Raw genomic sequence first — 16,620 nt, 5'->3', positions numbered from 1 at the left:
ACTTCTCTCTCATCTTCGAGCAGAGTTGGTCGTCGGTGTGCGATGGCTGACTGCAAGGAAGACGAACTTCATGTTGAACAGCGAGCTGCCTCGTCGCAAAGCGACATTCGCACCGATGCTGAAAGTCAAGCTCCTTTCAATAGATCCACAGACGTCGAGGTTGAGGTATTCCCTGAAGTAATGCGCCCGGCCGATCCCTGAAGATCGTCTCGCTAACGCAGCTCCAGGATCGCAATGTGGGCTACCTTGAATACAGACAAGGCCAGGATATAGACACTTCATCCAAAGAGGTTTGTAACCCGCTGCTGGAGACTCACGCAGACCTGATCTGACCTGATCTAGGCTTTGCGTGTTCGTCGCAAGATCGACTTGGTCATTCTGCCCATCTTCTTCGTGACACAATGCTTGCAATTCATGGATCGCACCGCCCTCAACTATGCCAATCTCTTTGGCTACCAACAAGCTCTGTCGCTACACGGCACCCAGTTCAACTACTTGTCGGCTATCGTGTACGCAGGCTACTTTTTCGGTCAGTATCCTTGCGGCTGGCTAATCGGTCGCTACCCAGCCCAAAAGGTCCTTTCCATCACATGCCTCTTTTGGGGTCTTATGGTCCTCCTCCTAACTCAATGCCACAACTACGGAAGCGCCATGGCAGTGCGTTTCCTGATGGGTGCCTTCGAAGCCGCCGTCACACCAGGCCTCACACTGATGACCGGATTCTGGTACACGCGTGCCGAAATCCCTCTTCGACAGTGCATCTGGTACTCCTCCCTCGGCTTCGGTGGGATAATTGGTAGCTACATCAGCATGGGCATCTCCACCCTCCCCGAATCCAGCAGCCCAGCACGCTGGCAACTCATCTTCTACATCCTCGGCGCCGTAACGATCGCCTGGTCCGCCGTCCTCTGGTTCTGCCTCAGCGACACCCCGACCTCAGCACGCTTCCTCTCCCACCCCGAACGCCTCATCGCCGTCGCGCGTGTCGCCTCCAACACCACCGGCCTCAAGTCCCAGTCCTTCGACCGCCACCAAGCCCTCCTCTCCCTCTACGACTGGAAGACGATCCTCATATTCCTCTCCACCTTCGCCGCCGCAATCCCCAATGGCGTGCTACAATCCTTCTCCACCGTCATCATCCGCGATCTGGGCTTCAGCACGACCAAAACCACGCAGCTCAAGTCCGTGGGCGACGCCATCCAGATCGTCGCGTTACTGATCGCCGGCATCATCACGCTCAACGTCCCCAACACCCGCCTCCTAACCGCCACTGCAGCCAATATCATCTGCACTGTGAGTCCCTCCTCTCCCTCTCCATCCTCCCCTCCCTCTTCCGACAGGGCCCCCTCCTACCAATCCTCCTCTCCCCCTGACCCCAACACACACAAACTAATCACCCCGCTTCCAACCCCAGACATCCGCCGCCCTCATGGCCTTCCTCCCCCGCCAGCACCCCTGGCCACGCCTCATCGCCTTCTGGCTGACCAACACGCAATCCGTCTCCTTCACCATCGCTTTGACTCTTATAACCAGCAACATGGCGGGCTACAGCCACCGGGCCTCGGCCTCGGCCCTCGTCTTCACCGCCTACTGCTGGGGCAATTTCGCGGGGCCCTTTGTCGTGCGGCAGGACGAGGCGCCGGAATACCGGTCCGCCGCGTGGGGGTTGCTGGGCGGGTACGCGGTCAAGACGGTGTGTCAGGGGCTGTTGTTGGCGGGGTTGTGGTGGGGGAATCGGACGAGGGATCGGAGGTGGGGGGTTGTGGTGGTCGGGGGCGAGGAGGAGAGGGTGGCGAGGGAGATGGGGATGCGGGGGAGGACCGAGTGGGAGATTAAAGGCTTTAGATATGTGCTGTGAGGGTGGTGGCGATTGGGGGGAGCTGTGCTAGTAATACAGGTTTGACTGGGTAGTTCGAGCACAGGTTATGATGAGTTACGAAAGCGATTTTCAAGCTGCGTCTATTTGAAGACAACAAGGAGATTCAAAAATATTCTTGCGGCTCGGTTCTACCACCATTGTCTGCGTGCAGCGCGGTCCATAAGCATGACTGCCTGTGCAGTCAGCCAGCGCTCCAGTATCCTCGGGTCACCAGGAGCACATCCCTGAAGGCGCGTGCTGATATTACAGCGCCACAGTCTCGACCTATGCGCCATACAAACGTATGGTCACAGCAAAAGGAAATTCGTGGGACATGTTGCGTACCCGGCTGCAAGCCAACTCCTCAAGAGTCAGGACCCGCAAGCGATGCAAGACCAAGGCAATTCAAGCGTAGAAGCGCCGCCCGGGTCCGGTACCCTTTACTGGCACCGACGGCGGCGTCGGCGGCACGGCACTGTTCGACACCGGTTGAGAACCATTCTGCTCAAGATTGAATGCCATGAGGCCACTATGCAGCAACCCGCCACCGGGTTTCGCCTCCAGCGACTGCAGCGCCTTCTTGCGTTCAAGGTCCGCACGTTGCCGCACCTCCGCCTGCCGGGCCAGCTCTTTCTCCTCTTTGGTGTCCCGCCGGCAACGTAGGCGCACCTTGAGCTGGTTGCGGCGCTTGCAGCACCAGGCCAGGAGGAAAACGAGGAGGGCGAGGCCGGCGAGACCGCCGATGACACCGCCGGCTACGCGACCGGCCTGGTGGGATGGATCGGAGGGGGGAGCTGGCGTGGGAGAGGCTGTTGCTGCTGAGATGGTGCTTGAGGAGGTGTGGCTGGTGAACGAGGGGGTCGGGGTGGTAACAGTGTTGTTAAGGGGAAGGGTGGCATTGTGCAGAGTGATGAGGCCGGAAGGCAGCAAGGAGATGGTTTTGGTGGAGGTGGAGGGGGTAGTGCTGTGGCCGAGGGTCGAAGTTACAGTGGCACCGTATTGTGTGAGAGTCACAGTTGTGGTGGTGTTGCTGCACTCGGCTTTGGCAGAAGGTTGGTGCGGCTCCTGGCCGTGCACGCCATCATGGCGAGAAACGACACCCATAGTGGGCGAAAGGAATGTGTGGTTGACGAGAACGAGTGTAGTGTCGTAGCTCGACGACGCGGCTGTCGCCAAATTGAAACTGTAACGGAACAAAAGGAAAGGAAAGAAGCTGACCTAGGAAAGACTTACTGAATTGCAACATCAGGAGCGAAGAGTTGATGCTGATGATTTGAAGGGCGAGAGTTACGAGCACTGACATGTTGATGTTCAGTGTATGTTCTTTGTCTCGAAGAGGGTGGTAGGGACCTACTCGAGAGTCCCTTTGTTGAATGTTCCATATATGGCATGCCTTTCAGTCGGCAGCACACAATCAGACAAAGACGGTGCCAAGGGGGACCTAGGCCAACAGCCGTTGTTGTGCCGTTAATACGTGCTGTTTCGGGCCACCTGGTACTGGGAAGGTGAACGACCAGAGTTGCAATAGATACAGCCTTGGCAGCTCTTCGAGAAGAGCCTTTTGATCGAGATGGGCAGATGGAAGCTGAAGTCTCTACCCCTGACCACTGGCGAGCCTGATCCTTGGGAACATCAAGACTGGAGTCTCTACCCCCGACCCCTAGCAAACATGAGCCTCGGAACATCAGAACCGAGGTCTTTGTACGGAAGTCTTCGCGCCTTACACTTGGCGATAGTGAGCCTTGGGACTTTGAAGTACGAGGAATGAGGAGAGCTCGGTGGATACAGGCTCCTGAGTACGGATCTAGTCCTGCATTCGACTCCGGGTCCCCAAGGCATCGGTAGTTGAGTGCTGGGTTCTGCGATCATCGAACGTTGGCGTTAGTGGCGTAGGAAGGGCTCTTCCACCCGCCGTCAAGCATGTTTGCAGGAGATACCTCCGTAGTGACTAGTGAGGTCTGGATCGAACTGAACTCAGTCGTCGAAGCACTCTGATGTGAACAGATGCAAGTTCAGGGGCAACAAAGTTTTCCGCACCACCACAACGGCTTCGAACACGTGCAAAGATGCATTCTGAAAACGCGACCGAGCCAGATCGTTCCTGAATTGTGGAGAAGTAAAAGTTTGCCGAGTGTGGTTGGTGTCCGCACGCAATCGCGCTGGAGCATATCGGTCGGGTACCAGAGGCGAGATGTCAAATGTCAGACGTCGGATGCCAGATGCAGGCCCCAATGATCTTGGCCCAAGATAGTGCATGGAATAATCATGAAATGTCGGGCTGGGTGCTGCAGCTGTCACTGCACTGGAAGACGGGCTCAAGCGCTCCCCGGCATGAGCGATTGAACGTGTAATCTCGAGACATCCGAATTCGCTATCAACGTGGGTTGGCTGCACGGTTTTTGCCGAGCCGCCAAGTCGGTAATCTTGTAGTTGTCATCGCCAATCGTCGCCCGAAGTCGCTAGTCTCAGCCAAAGTGGAAATGATGTCTTCCGGGGTACCAGGGTTTCCACCAAGTTAGTGGATGTTGCCCAAGAGATCCAAGATGGCATTGTGCTTTGGACCAAGAGCGACAAGAGTCCTGGAGTCGTATTCTTGGAATTGCATCGATCTCTGCCGTAGAATCAAAGTCTTGTTCTGGGCCATGGCTTTTGTCTGGAGAAGTCGGGGCACTGACGAAAAGATCGCAGCGGCAGCGGTTCGCGCCTCCGACTCGAGTTGAGACGCCACAATCGACGCTTGCGCCCGACATCCTGGCCCTTTTCGCCGGTTCACGTACAGCACTGCCTTTCTCGTGCTGATGATTGGTTTGCACCCCAGGAGTTCCTGATTCAAATCCGCCTCTTTGTTGATGACTTCGGACCAAGCTGCATCCCAATCAAGCGGTGGCGTCGTGGTGTACCTTTTTGCCACCCTGGATCATTTGTGTAGCATGCCCGACTCGACAGTTGTGTTCTCAACAGGGCCTGCTCGTGTCTGCTGCAATGTACATCAGCGTGGGCCGGTGTCAAATCGTTGGCCCTGAACGAAGGGCAGGTCCGCTCGAGAGTGTCGATCGCCTCTTGATGGCATCTGGAAGGGGGATGGTGTTCGGATACGCCAGCCATGGAAATGGTAGCAGTGTGGTCCGTGGTCCGGGGGGAGGGCGACATACTGAGCCTAGTGGTCTTGATCACCTCCGCTTTAGCATGTGTTTGATGCATTTTGACGTACGTGGATTCCCCCCTCATCCATCTCTGGTTCGCGGCTTCTCCAGAGCTCTAAATTCTACTTGAGTCTAGTCAGCAAGGGACATGCCTGCGGAGCAAGGGCGTTCCGTGGCGGCAAAACTCAATCCGGCTACCTGGTTCAATTTGTTGCTTTGCTGGCCAGGCATGCACAAAGTAGCTTCCACCATGAAAGCTCGTGTTGTGTGAATCCCTACTCGGTAGTCTTGGGTTCAGCCAGGGACCTGGCCAGCCACGCGAGCGACTGACGTGTGGGCAATACTAAAAGCACTTCCACTGCCCTCAATCTCGGACAGCCTCTTGTCCTGTACGTCGCCTCTCTGTTACACCTTACGTGGATCTGCACCACTCCACCGCAACCGACTCGCTGTCTTCATTTCCTCTGTCACGTCGGCATTCATCGCCGCGTGCAACACCAAAGTGACCAGCTCATCTCAGTATCCATCATGGTTCTAGCTCTCAACTACCGCCGTCCGGCGTACGTCGATGTCGACTCTTCTCGCACATCCATCGAGACCGAGAAGAGTCGTGGCGAATCCGTCAGCTCCTCCTCATCCTGCCCATATGGCATACCCGAGGCTCTCTCCTTCGAAAAGATCATCAGCGGTGGCACTTGTCCAGTAAGTGTTCTTGCTTTCACGTGTGCTTGCCTCAATCTGACCCTCTATATAGCCTGTGACGACTCGCGAGTTCATGGATTTCCTCGTATATATCGAGCATGATCCGGAAAACCTGCAATTCTATCTATGGTACAATGACTTTGTCAAGCGCTTCTTCCAGCTGTCCGAGAAAGACCAGATGTTGGCTCCAGAATGGACTCCGGAGCAAGCTCAGGCCGAAAGGCATGCTCTCGAGAAGGAGAAGCTGCCCAAAAAGATGCCTGCCGAGGCTGCTGCAGTGCTCAAGGGTACCGATTTCGACAATGCTGCCAGACCTGCCGAGGGTGGCTACAACCCATTCAACACTCCCCCAAGGACTCCCAACGAGGGAGAATACGATCCCAGCCTTGGCCCCTCCGTCAATGGCACTTATTCTGGCGGCGCTACCGGTTGGAGCGAGCAAGGGTCAACCTTGAAATCTGGTAGGACTGATCACACCAAGAAGACTGCCGACGCCTTCGAGACGGTCGACGCTCTGCAACCCTGTGAGTCAAGCGGAGCCATGTCTGTATATCTCTGCTAACAGTCTCAGTCACCATTCAGCCTTTTCGTGAGGAAATCTCGCGCATTATTGCCCTCTACATTGCCGAGGACGCTCACAGAATGCTGAATCTTTCCGCCAAGGAGCGCGCCATCGTCCTCAAGGCTCTCTCGGTCACCACTCACCCCTCTGCGATGCGCGACATTATCGCCACTGTTGAGTGGACCCTGCGTCATCAGTCTCATCCCAACTTCATTCGCTGGACTATCTGCAATGGTAACCCTCCCAGACAAGCGTTTGCTCGTTTCCTGGGCGTGTTTGGCATCGTTGGTGGTATTGTATACGCCATCGTCATCACTCTGAGTGGAGCCAACCGTGGCTGGCGTGCTCTGGCCTTCTTAGGTTTCTTCATCGGCATCTCGACTCTCTTTGCTGCTTGGAAAGGCATGTGTGTCGTTCTTCACGGCATGCACCATCGTCATCTTCGCCCATGGGAATTGTTCGCCGACCCTAATGACGCCCAGTCAGAGATCGATCTCAAGAAGAACTCCTTTGACAGTTTTGGTACCAAGAACAGCTACGAGGACGAGCCATGGATCGCCAAGTACGACAAGCGCAATATAATCCGCAAGATTTTCGATCGCGAAGTCTGGATTCAGGAGCCCGCGCTTCGATCCATCCAAGATACCATCTTCATCCAGGCTGTCATCACCGCCTTTATCATCGGTGCCATTGCCACAGCAGTCTTCTTGGCAGTTCCCAAGGGCAACTACTTCTAAGCGGCAACCCCTCCACCATGTCCATTTTATTTTGATACCCAGTCCAGCGAAAACAAGGGGCATTGGCTCGTTATGAGCGGCCTCTTCGGAGTCCGGGAGACATGACCTTGCCGAGGTCAAGAGAACTACTATGTATCTGCTATTGCGTTAGTCCGCATTGTTTCGGTTTCCAGGATGGTGGCGAAAAGAACTCTGCAATCTTTCGCTGGTGCGATGAAAATAGCGGTGATCTGAAGAGTAGGAAAGGACATGCGTCTCTCTAATGTTAATGAAATGACTGAAGCAATGCCAGATACCATGACTGTTGCATTCTGCCTGTAGCTCTCAATTTTAAAGTATTCGTGGTTAGAGGGGAGTCGCTGGCTGAAAGCAGCCCGGACTTAATCTCACTGTCTCCGTAGACGCGACTAATGGCGACGCGCCTGCCTGCGCGCCATTTGGCTCACTCGCTCGACTGTGTAGTTTTCGCTCTGACACACGTTGCCTCCGTCGCCCGTCATGGCTCGACTGGCTGTGCGTCGGACGCGCTCACCAGAACCTGAAGACAGCGACTCATCTCGCCCGCAGACGCCGCTCTCTACTGCACCCAACGACCGCAAGAGAGCTCGCCGCAACACAACTACCAGCCCTCAACCAAGAAATGTGAACGGGGACCAGGGTCCCTCCCAGCAAAGACATGGTGGCAATCCAAGCCGCCTGCTATCGTCTGGCAAGAGAGACGCAAACCATCAGCCGGGGGCCATCGTTCGTGTCAAGTTGACCAACTTCGTTACCTACACTAAGGCTGAATTCTTCCCTGGCCCCAGCCTCAATATGGTCATTGGTCCAAATGGCACTGGCAAAAGCACACTTGTCTGTGCCATCTGCTTGGGTCTAGGGTGGCCACCTACGGTATGACTCGTTGACCACAACTACTTGTACTAGCTAACCGCCATAGCTTCTTGGTCGCGCGAAAGACCTCGGCGAATTCGTTAAGCATGGGGCGAGCGACGCCCAAATCGAGATCGAGTTGAAACGTGGTCCCAGCAAAGAGGGCGCACGACAGCGAAAGAATCACATCGTTCGACGATCTATTGTGAAAGATGGTAACAAGTCGAAATGGTGGCTTGATGGTAATGAAAGTGGAAGCGCAGCAATCAGGGCTCTGGCGTCGTCGTTCGGTATCCAAATCGACAATCTGTGTCAGTTCTTGCCTCAGGACCGAGTCGTCGAATTCGCTCAGATGAAGCCGCACGAAGTGTTGCTCAGCACTCAACAAGCTGCCGGCACGCCGAGGATGGTCCAATGCTACAACGTTCTGCTGAAGCTGCGTAATGAGCTGAAAGAACACTTGGGCGGTCAGCGGACTGATCGGGACGAGTTGGACAACCTGAAACGTCGACATGAGGCACAGCGTGTGGAAGTTGACAGAGAGCGGGATCGCAAGAAGTACAAGCAAAAGCTTGAATACTTGCAGAGAGCTAAAGTTTTTCCCGAGTACATCTCTGCTAAGGCCACTGCTGAAGAAGCCAAAGAAGCGCAAAAACGTCTCGCGAATGAGTTACGACAACTTGAGGAGGAGGCCGAGCCAGCGTTGCGGAAAGTCAAAGCAAAGCAAGTCTACAAGCACAAGGTCACCCTCCTCAAAAAGCAATGTGAAGAAGAGCTTAAAGCCTCCAGTGGAGAATGTGACAATGTCCGAAGCGAACTCGCTGACCTTGAGACCAAAATGCAAGACTTTGATAACCAAATCAAAGCCGATAGAGACCAGGTTAGCACCAAGAAGACCGAGCTTCGAAAGCACCAGATGCGAGTCCAGCAGCTGGAGAATCAGTTACAACACCCTCCTCTAGAGTTCGACCCAAGAGCAATGGCTGAAGAAATCAACGATCGGAATCGTGAGGTTACGGATCTTGAGGCGGACAAGAGAAACGCTCAGGACAGGCGCGATGGCCTAGAGCGCCAGGCCGATAAGCGCAAGCACGACATTGCGAACAAGGAGCAACAGATCAAGAATTTCGATACCCAGGCCGGCCGGCGCGAAAGTCAGCTTGAGACTCTCTCCAAAGACACTGCTCAAGCCTGGCGTTTCATTCAGGGAAATCGAATTTTGTTCGAGAAGCCCGTCTTCGGCCCTCCTGCTGTTGAGTGTACGGTGGAGAACAAAAATATGGCCAAAGCCATCGAGTCCATGTTGCAGGCCGGCGATTTCAGGATCATCACAGCTCAGACTCAGAACGATTATGAACTTCTCCAGAAGAAGCTCATTGGCGAGTTACGTCTTCATCAAATCAGCTTGCGACTACGGTACGAGGATGAGTCTACCAATATCCCAAAGCCTTACACGCTGGAGGAACTCCGCCAATATGGTCTGCATAGCTTCGCGATTGATCACATTCAGGGACCTGCTGCAGTTCTTGCGATGCTTTGTGCAGAGAAGAAGTTGAATCAGTGTGCTATCGCAAATGGCCGCATTACTCAAGAGCAACATGATGCCATGAAGACCAGCAAAATCCAATCTTATTATGCTGATGGTCAAATCAATTCGTTTCGTCGCCGGCTAGATCTTGGTCCAGACGCGATATTGTCAATGAGCAATTCTGCTAAGGAGCCTCAAGTCTGGACGGACAAGCCAGTCGATCACGGCCGCAAGGCTCTTCTGCAGCGCGATGTTGCTGAACTACGTGGCGAGCTTGAGGAGGCACAAACTGGTATCAAGGAGTGTCAGGCCGAAATTGAGCAGACTGCAGACAGAATCAGAGAGCTCAAGACTCAGGTTGAGGCTATCCGGAAGGACAAGACCGAGAAGCAGAATGCTCAGACTGCATTCAATGCTCTACCTCAGAGGATTGCCGATGCACAACGCCTAGTTGCTGAAGTTGACGACTGGCTTCGTAACGCTAGGGAACGCCGTGAGACATGGATACAAGAAAAAGATGAGACCGCTGTCGAAAGAGCTGAGACTGCAGTACGATTTGCCGATGCCAGTCGGGGTTTCAAAGAAGCCATGCTCAAGTTAATAGAGGTTGAGGTTCAGCTCGTTGAAGCTACCTCGGATCAAGAAGTCTTGGAGCAACGCAACAGCAATCTTAGGGTAGCTCTCGAAGAGAGGAAGACTGCACAGCGGCAAGCCGCGGACCGCGCGACGACTGCCTTCAAAAAGCGGCGAGACCTATGGTCGCGAGTCAAAGCCATTAGCGAGGAAGCACAAGCCGAGAAAGAAGCCGGCAACGATGAGTTCCTTGCGCTCATTCAAGACATGACAACAAGGAAATGGACGCCCGAAGACTGGGAGGGCGAAGTCGAAACCGTGAACGCGAACATAGCTCTCACTGAGGGCGGTAGTGGTGATGCGATCCGCCAGTACGAGGAGCGTGAGAAGCGCATAACGGTCCTTGAAGGACGCCTTTCCTCCTTCGACGGAGAGGTTCAGAATATTCGTGGAGCCATCAAAGATATTCGCGACGAATGGGAGCCAGAGCTCGATAGCATCGTGGCTAAGATCTCCGATGCCTTCGGCGACAACTTTGCGCGCATTGGCTGTGCCGGCCAGGTTGAGGTGCACAAAGCGAGCAGCACAGCGATGGAGGACTGCAGCGACGAGAACGGTGGACAAGGAAATGGTCTCGACTTTGCCAACTGGGCTATACACATCTCGGTCAAGTTCCGTGAGAACGAGCCATTGAGTTTGCTGGACAGCCATCGCCAGTCCGGAGGCGAGCGTGCAGTGTCGACCATTTTCTACCTCATGGCACTGCAGAGCCTCTCGCGTGCTCCGTTCCGTGTCGTGGATGAGATCAATCAGGGCATGGACGGGCGCAACGAGCGCATGGTTCACGGTCGCATGGTGGATATCGCAACAGCAAGCCGCGATGACGGCGGACAAGGCAGCCAGTACTTTTTGATCACGCCGAAGCTACTGAGTGGTCTTAAGTACAAACGCGGCATGACTGTGTTGTGTATTGTCAGTGGCGAGAGCGTGCCCGGTGAGGGGGAGAAGGCGAGTCCAGATGATCGAGAGCGGATTGGATGGGAGGTGTACCCGAGAATGGACTTCACCAAGCTCGCGGAGACGGCGAGGGGCCTGGGCCTTGCAACATCTGTTCCCGTTGGTGCTACCATGGGTGGACTGGGTCGGAGGGTCGACTCAGGGGTTGCGCTAGTCGGAGCCTGAAGCAATTCCGACCTGCACCTGGATGGCTATGACCCAGACGTCGAAGTCGATGAACCATGCGCCCTTGTGAATGGCTGCGATGCGCGAGTACGAACATTATGCGAGGAACGACTGTGCGAGTAGTAGTATGAATGGACCCCTTGACGGTTCAGGTGGACCTGAGCAGGCTGAATAGCCTCCCTTTCATCGTATCAATGCACAAATGCGATGAAGAAGCATGCTTCCGGTCATGAGCTACGTAATCTTGTTTCACCGAACCACCGTCCCTCCGTGCGCTCTCGCTAATAGACTTGCAAAGCTCGGTCCTGTGAGCAAAGCGCCACGGTAACGGGCCGTTTCTCGAGTATCTTCACCTCCAACGGCAGCAGTCGCCAGATTCCTCCACCTGGAGCGATAGGTCTGCCGTATACCGGAACAGTCATGGCACAGCTTGCATGGACAACAAAGCGATGCACTAGGCCAGGCAAGATACTGGCCGTCTGGACAGATAGGACCTAAGGGAGCAACATCGACCTACGCTCTCCTTGGAGAACACGAGCGGAAGTAGCGAAGTCTTGGCGGTTCCGGCGGGATTCATGTACGAAGTGCACCCCCGCGACTTCCACCGACTTTCCTAATCGTGACGACGACATTTCGTCCGCCCACAGTGCGGTCCGTGGCATCCTTGGTCGCTATACGCTACGGACAGCCACGCAGTCATGACGAGCGCCTCGAATCTCCAACCGACTGTGTGAAAAAGCCCACCGGACCACTTCTTATCCAGACTTGGTGGCTCCCTTGACAGTGACGCCCTTGGCTCGGCAGAGACTCCAAGGTGGCAGTGTTCCGACACTGTCGCCCGGAGCAGAGCGCTGTACCGCCTCTCATTCGGTCGGCCTCAAGCCCGTATGATCCCGCATTGGAGGCGGAAAACCCCAAACCTCCCCCCAGGCCAAGACCGATCTTCACCCATTCCCCGAGGATGTGTTTCTTGGGCGGCACCTGTTCACCCTCTTTCTCGAAGCTGCAACACTCAGGTCAAATCATTCCGCTGCGTTAAGACGCTCGAAGGACTGGCCAGGTCTACAAAGTAGCTGTCGGCCGTTCCAGTTTCGAGCTCGCCCTGATATGCTGCTTTTAGGTGTACACTATACATCACGTCATTACCGGGACGGTCAAGACTTGAATGAATACCATACTGCCCCCGTCCACAAGCATTGGCAAACCCCATATACTTGGGGTAACGACCTGCTTCAGGCAATGTCCGATCGCTTCCAAGATGGCTTGTCAAGCCACTCTAGTGCTTGGCCGCCTGGGCTATAAAAGCCGACCTCAGGCGATGGTGTGCGCCCAAGATGCAACCTTGGATTCGTTAGAGTGGTAGTGTTTCTGTTGTCTGCATTCCTGCTCCGCCACATCAGTCATGACCACCTCCAAAGACACCACACCGGGGGAGAAACCCCCTCTGGAGTCGGCCCAGGTTACCGATGATGGCAAGCATCCATTTGGTATCGTCTCAGAGGATGTCATCAAAGTGCCAAAAGTAGACGCAGACCATGTCGAAGACGGCGAGAAGTCATCCAAATATGAGACCTACATTGAGAAAGGGCTCACTCCAGACGATGCCAGGTTCCTCGCCGATGTGTCCGATTCCGAGGAGCGCAAGATCTATCGCAAGGTCGATTGGAGAGTTGTTCCCATGCTGGCAACACTTTATCTCATCTCCCATCTCGATCGTGCAAATATCGGTCAGTCTCAGTGGCATGCTCTATATGGCCTCGCTAACAGATCTTTCAGGCAATGCGAAAATCGAAGGCCTCGAGGCAAGCCTGGGAATGAGTGGAAGCGACTATAATGTCGCTGTCTCGATGTTTTTCATACCCTACATCCTATGTGAAGGTATGACTTACCCTTGCCGTGTTCCTGATGTGGATTGACTCATACCATTAGTTCCGAGCAACATGATTCTAGTCAAATTTAAGCGGCCCAGCACATACATTGGGATTCTAGTGAGCTGCTGGGGTTTGATCGTCACCCTCACCGGCCTCGTCCAAAACCTTGCGGGTCTATGCGTTGTGCGCTTTCTCATCGGCCTCTTTGAAGCCGGATTCTTTCCCGGTGCAATCTATCTGATATCCCAGTGGTATCCTCCCAACAGGACACAGTCCCGTGTCGCGCTCTTCTATCTCTCGAGCGCTGCGTCAGGCGCATTCTCGGGCCTCCTCGCCGCCGGCATTGCCCAGCTCGATGGCGTAGGCGGCCTTCGTGGCTGGCGCTGGATCTTCATCTTGGAGGGCATCCTCTCCGTCGTCTTGGGAATCGGCTGCTTCTTCCTCCTACCTGATACGCCTTCCCTCTCTGGCCGCTGGCTCGCTCCTTCCGAGCAGCGGTACCTGAACCTCATGCACCTCGCAACTCGCGGCGCCAAACCCAGTAAAACAGCCTCGGAGGATCCGGAGTCCAAGAAGCGATTCAATTGGCGCGTTCTGCGGCAGGTCATCACAGATCGCAACCTCTACCTCCAGGCTCTCATCTTCTCGTCAAACACCATCCCTAACAACGGGATGAAGTTCACCATGCCTCAGATCATCACGAACATGGGCTACCGCTCCACCAACGCACAGCTCCTGTCCGCCCCTCCCTACCTTGCCGGCGCTGCTACGGCTGTCCTATCCTCTTTCTGGGCTGACAAACGCAATGGCCGACGCATGCCTCCAATCGTCTTCTTCCAAACCATGGTGTTGGTCTCGATGGCTGTTCTCTTCACATACGCCCCGAAGATCTCCGACAATATTGCACTTTGCTATGTCATGGTAGTGTTGGCTTGTGCTGGCATGTATAGCATCATCCCGCCAAACAATACATGGACCGTCAACAACCTCGCCGGTCCCGAAAAGCGCGCCGGCGGCATCGCATTTATGGTCATGATGGGCAACACCGGCGCCTTCGTCGGCAGCTGGGTCTTCCTGGAGAACGAGAAACCAGATTATCCCACGGGCTTCGGCACGTGCTTGGCTATCTCTGCGGCCGGCATCATGGCGGCTTTGACGTTGGAGTGGCTGTATAGCAGGCACAATAAGCGTTGGGAGGGGCATACGAGGGAGGAGATCGAGGCGTTGTATACGCCCGAGCAGCTCGAGAAGCTGGGAGATCGCAGTCCGCTATTCAAGTATGCATTGTAGACGGCAAGCGTTTTGCTCTGGGGAACTTGACGGGACAGACGTCTTCCGGAGGTCGACCGTGGCAAATACTACACTGCTGGCGACCGGCAACCCGACGTGTTGAGCTGCGCGCCATCATTGCAATACCAAAGCTACATTAGCCAATCACGTCCAATAGTCCCCATGTCCTTAGCAATCGTGATCGTATATTCGACGCAGCACAGAATCTTCCCCTAAGTCGGGGGAACTCACATTGGGGGAACTCACATTGCTACAGCTCACGCACCCTTTCTCGCTCGTCTGGTGAGCCAGCACAACGCAAACTCCGCTGGGGAGATCAACGATGTTATACCACATAGCACTCACGAGTCAGCGACTACCCTCTCCAAAACCGGTCCTGACTCGCAACAGACCACCCTTGCTTTGCAGACATCGGCATGGAGAAACCTCGCCGCCGCCGCCGCCGCCGCCGCCACCACCGCTTGTTACTGTACATACCACCTTGATCGCCAGGCTAAGCCGCGTTGGGGATGGCGTTTGTCCTCGGTTTGTTTATTTACACCATGACGCCAGGGTGGGGGCCTCCCGAACACGCACGATCACAGCAGACATTTTTTTTGGTCAACCTCGGACGCGTTCTGCATCAAAACAAATCAGGGGTTGAGAGTGAAGAGAAGAGGAAAAAATTTGTGTCAATTCACACAGTGCAAGGAAGGCGGTCGCGCCTGGTTGTATGGTCGATAGAGCTACGGTATTTGAATCTACCAATATTGGGCTTATCAACACCATGCTCTGCCGGCTTCCTATTCTCGGCGTGTTCGCAACGAAACCTGGTGACTCTTGCATTTGCAGTTGCACTCGTATCGAAAAGAAAACGCCTGCGCCAGTACTTCAAGAGAACGCCCCCATCACATCAGGTATCAATAACAAAATTCCATCACGTCCACTGGTCCCGTTTTCCTCTCTACCCTCTCTTCAACAGCAACGCGAGCCATGCGCCATGAGAGATATGTGCAAGACCGACGGGTTCGTCCATATCGCACGGCTTGCCCCCCTTGACTCCCAGTAATACATCACAGAAACAGAACACGTCAAGTCGTCAGGTCGGCATTAGATGTTAAAGCATTTCATGCAGCGGCCTTCTTGGACGTGGCCTTCTTCTTGGGAGCGGCAGCCTTCTTCGCAGGAGCCTTCTTGGTAGCACCTGATGTTGTCTTCTGCTTGCTGACGCGGCCAGAGCTAGTCTTCTTCAGAACGGTAGGGACTTCTTGCACTGCGGGAGCAGGCTTCTCGGTTTTGGGAGCCTTGGCCTTGGGCGCTCTCTTAGTCGCAGTGTTGGCCTTTGGCTTCGCAGCAGCCTTGGCCTTGGTGGGAGCCTTCTTGGTGGTGGCAGTCTTCGGGGCAGCAGCCTTCTTGGTAGTGGTGGCCTTTGCCTTGGTAACCTTGGGCTTGGTCTCAGTCTTCTCCTTCTGCAGCGAGTTAGTGACGTTGGAGCACCAGGAAAAAGCCAACAAACCTTGGGAGCAGCAGCCTTCTTCTCCGCAGGCTTGGTCTCCTTCTTAGCCAGCTTGACGGGTCCAGAAGGGCCCTTGGGCTGGGAGAAGTCACCCTTCTCAACACCGGACTTCAGAGCCTTGTTGAAGAGAGAGTCGAACTGAGTCTCAGAGGTAGTGGTGATGGTGTTGTTGGCCTTGACGTATTTCTTGATGCCTTGACGGCTGCAGATGCGTTAGTATTAGATCAAACAAACCCAGGCAGTGATGCACTGGCGACAGCGAGGTCAATAGCTTACCTGCTACCATTCCGCTCCTTGAGCTGTTGAAGAAGACGCGTCAGTACTGATGTGCAAGATATGGGACACTACGTATAGCGCGTTGAAGAGTCATCGCGTTTGCGACAGCGACGATGAGCTGGTGCAAGAGCGATGACATCGTCAGGCGCAAAGAACACCGACTTACATTGAGGATAGCCTCCTTAATCATATCTAGACCATAGTGTTAGCAATTGATTTAGACACGCGATGTAGCTGATGCGAAACGCATCCAACAGCATTGGACTGAGCAACTAACCCTTGTAGGAAGCATGGGCGGGAGCGGCGGCGGCCGACTTCTTGGTGGCAGCAGCAGCGCCAGCGGCTTTCTTGGGAGGCATTACGATAGCGTTGATTGTTGATAAGATGGATAAGTGTAAGATGAAGTAGATGTGAGCTGTGAGCGACTTGTCGAGTTAGCAAGACTGTTGGTGGAAGCAGAAGAATCGAGGAGGGGGTCACGGGTCGCGGGCGGCGGCGGGGGCGAAGGCCATTTATACCTCCTCCAACTCCAA

At 54.7% G+C, this 16,620-nt stretch overlaps 6 protein-coding genes across 6 annotated transcripts; 4 read left to right on the top strand and 2 right to left on the bottom strand.

Annotated features, from left to right (window-relative positions):
• Window positions 1-42: 42 nt before the first annotated feature.
• HMPREF1541_08291 (uncharacterized protein) lies at window positions 43-1,858 on the top strand (the record flags this gene model as incomplete). The annotated part of the gene is made up of 4 exons (XM_008722610.1): window positions 43-177; window positions 228-290; window positions 343-1,293; window positions 1,415-1,858. 4 exons carry the CDS (start codon window positions 43-45, stop codon window positions 1,856-1,858), a joined length of 1,593 nt encoding a protein of 530 aa, XP_008720832.1.
• Window positions 1,859-2,263: 405 nt separating this feature from the next.
• On the bottom strand, window positions 2,264-2,962 carry HMPREF1541_08290 (uncharacterized protein; the record flags this gene model as incomplete). Its single annotated transcript, XM_008722609.1, has 1 exon — window positions 2,264-2,962. The coding sequence occupies one exon, from the start codon at window positions 2,960-2,962 to the stop codon at window positions 2,264-2,266; it is 699 nt and encodes a 232-aa protein (XP_008720831.1).
• A 2,567-nt stretch (window positions 2,963-5,529) lies between these two features.
• HMPREF1541_08289 (uncharacterized protein) lies at window positions 5,530-7,002 on the top strand (the record flags this gene model as incomplete). Its single annotated transcript, XM_008722608.1, has 3 exons — window positions 5,530-5,703; window positions 5,756-6,227; window positions 6,275-7,002. 3 exons carry the CDS (start codon window positions 5,530-5,532, stop codon window positions 7,000-7,002), a joined length of 1,374 nt encoding a protein of 457 aa, XP_008720830.1.
• Window positions 7,003-7,500: 498 nt separating this feature from the next.
• On the top strand, window positions 7,501-11,155 carry HMPREF1541_08288 (uncharacterized protein; the record flags this gene model as incomplete). The annotated part of the gene is made up of 2 exons (XM_008722607.1): window positions 7,501-7,893; window positions 7,940-11,155. The coding sequence occupies 2 exons, from the start codon at window positions 7,501-7,503 to the stop codon at window positions 11,153-11,155; spliced, it is 3,609 nt and encodes a 1,202-aa protein (XP_008720829.1).
• Window positions 11,156-12,557: 1,402 nt separating this feature from the next.
• On the top strand, window positions 12,558-14,316 carry HMPREF1541_08287 (uncharacterized protein; the record flags this gene model as incomplete). Its single annotated transcript, XM_008722606.1, has 3 exons — window positions 12,558-12,882; window positions 12,932-13,033; window positions 13,085-14,316. 3 exons carry the CDS (start codon window positions 12,558-12,560, stop codon window positions 14,314-14,316), a joined length of 1,659 nt encoding a protein of 552 aa, XP_008720828.1.
• Window positions 14,317-15,422: 1,106 nt separating this feature from the next.
• HMPREF1541_08286 (uncharacterized protein) lies at window positions 15,423-16,446 on the bottom strand (the record flags this gene model as incomplete). The annotated part of the gene is made up of 5 exons (XM_008722605.1): window positions 15,423-15,764; window positions 15,812-16,013; window positions 16,088-16,110; window positions 16,254-16,279; window positions 16,365-16,446. The coding sequence occupies 5 exons, from the start codon at window positions 16,444-16,446 to the stop codon at window positions 15,423-15,425; spliced, it is 675 nt and encodes a 224-aa protein (XP_008720827.1).
• Window positions 16,447-16,620: the final 174 nt, after the last annotated feature.

Source organism: Cyphellophora europaea, assembly GCF_000365145.1.
Source record: "Cyphellophora europaea CBS 101466 unplaced genomic scaffold supercont1.8, whole genome shotgun sequence".
In the NCBI taxonomy this organism is placed as follows: Eukaryota; Fungi; Ascomycota; class Eurotiomycetes; order Chaetothyriales; family Cyphellophoraceae; genus Cyphellophora; species Cyphellophora europaea.
The sequence above is the reverse complement of the archived record's forward strand: the minus strand, read 5'-3'. Positions and strand labels throughout refer to the sequence as shown.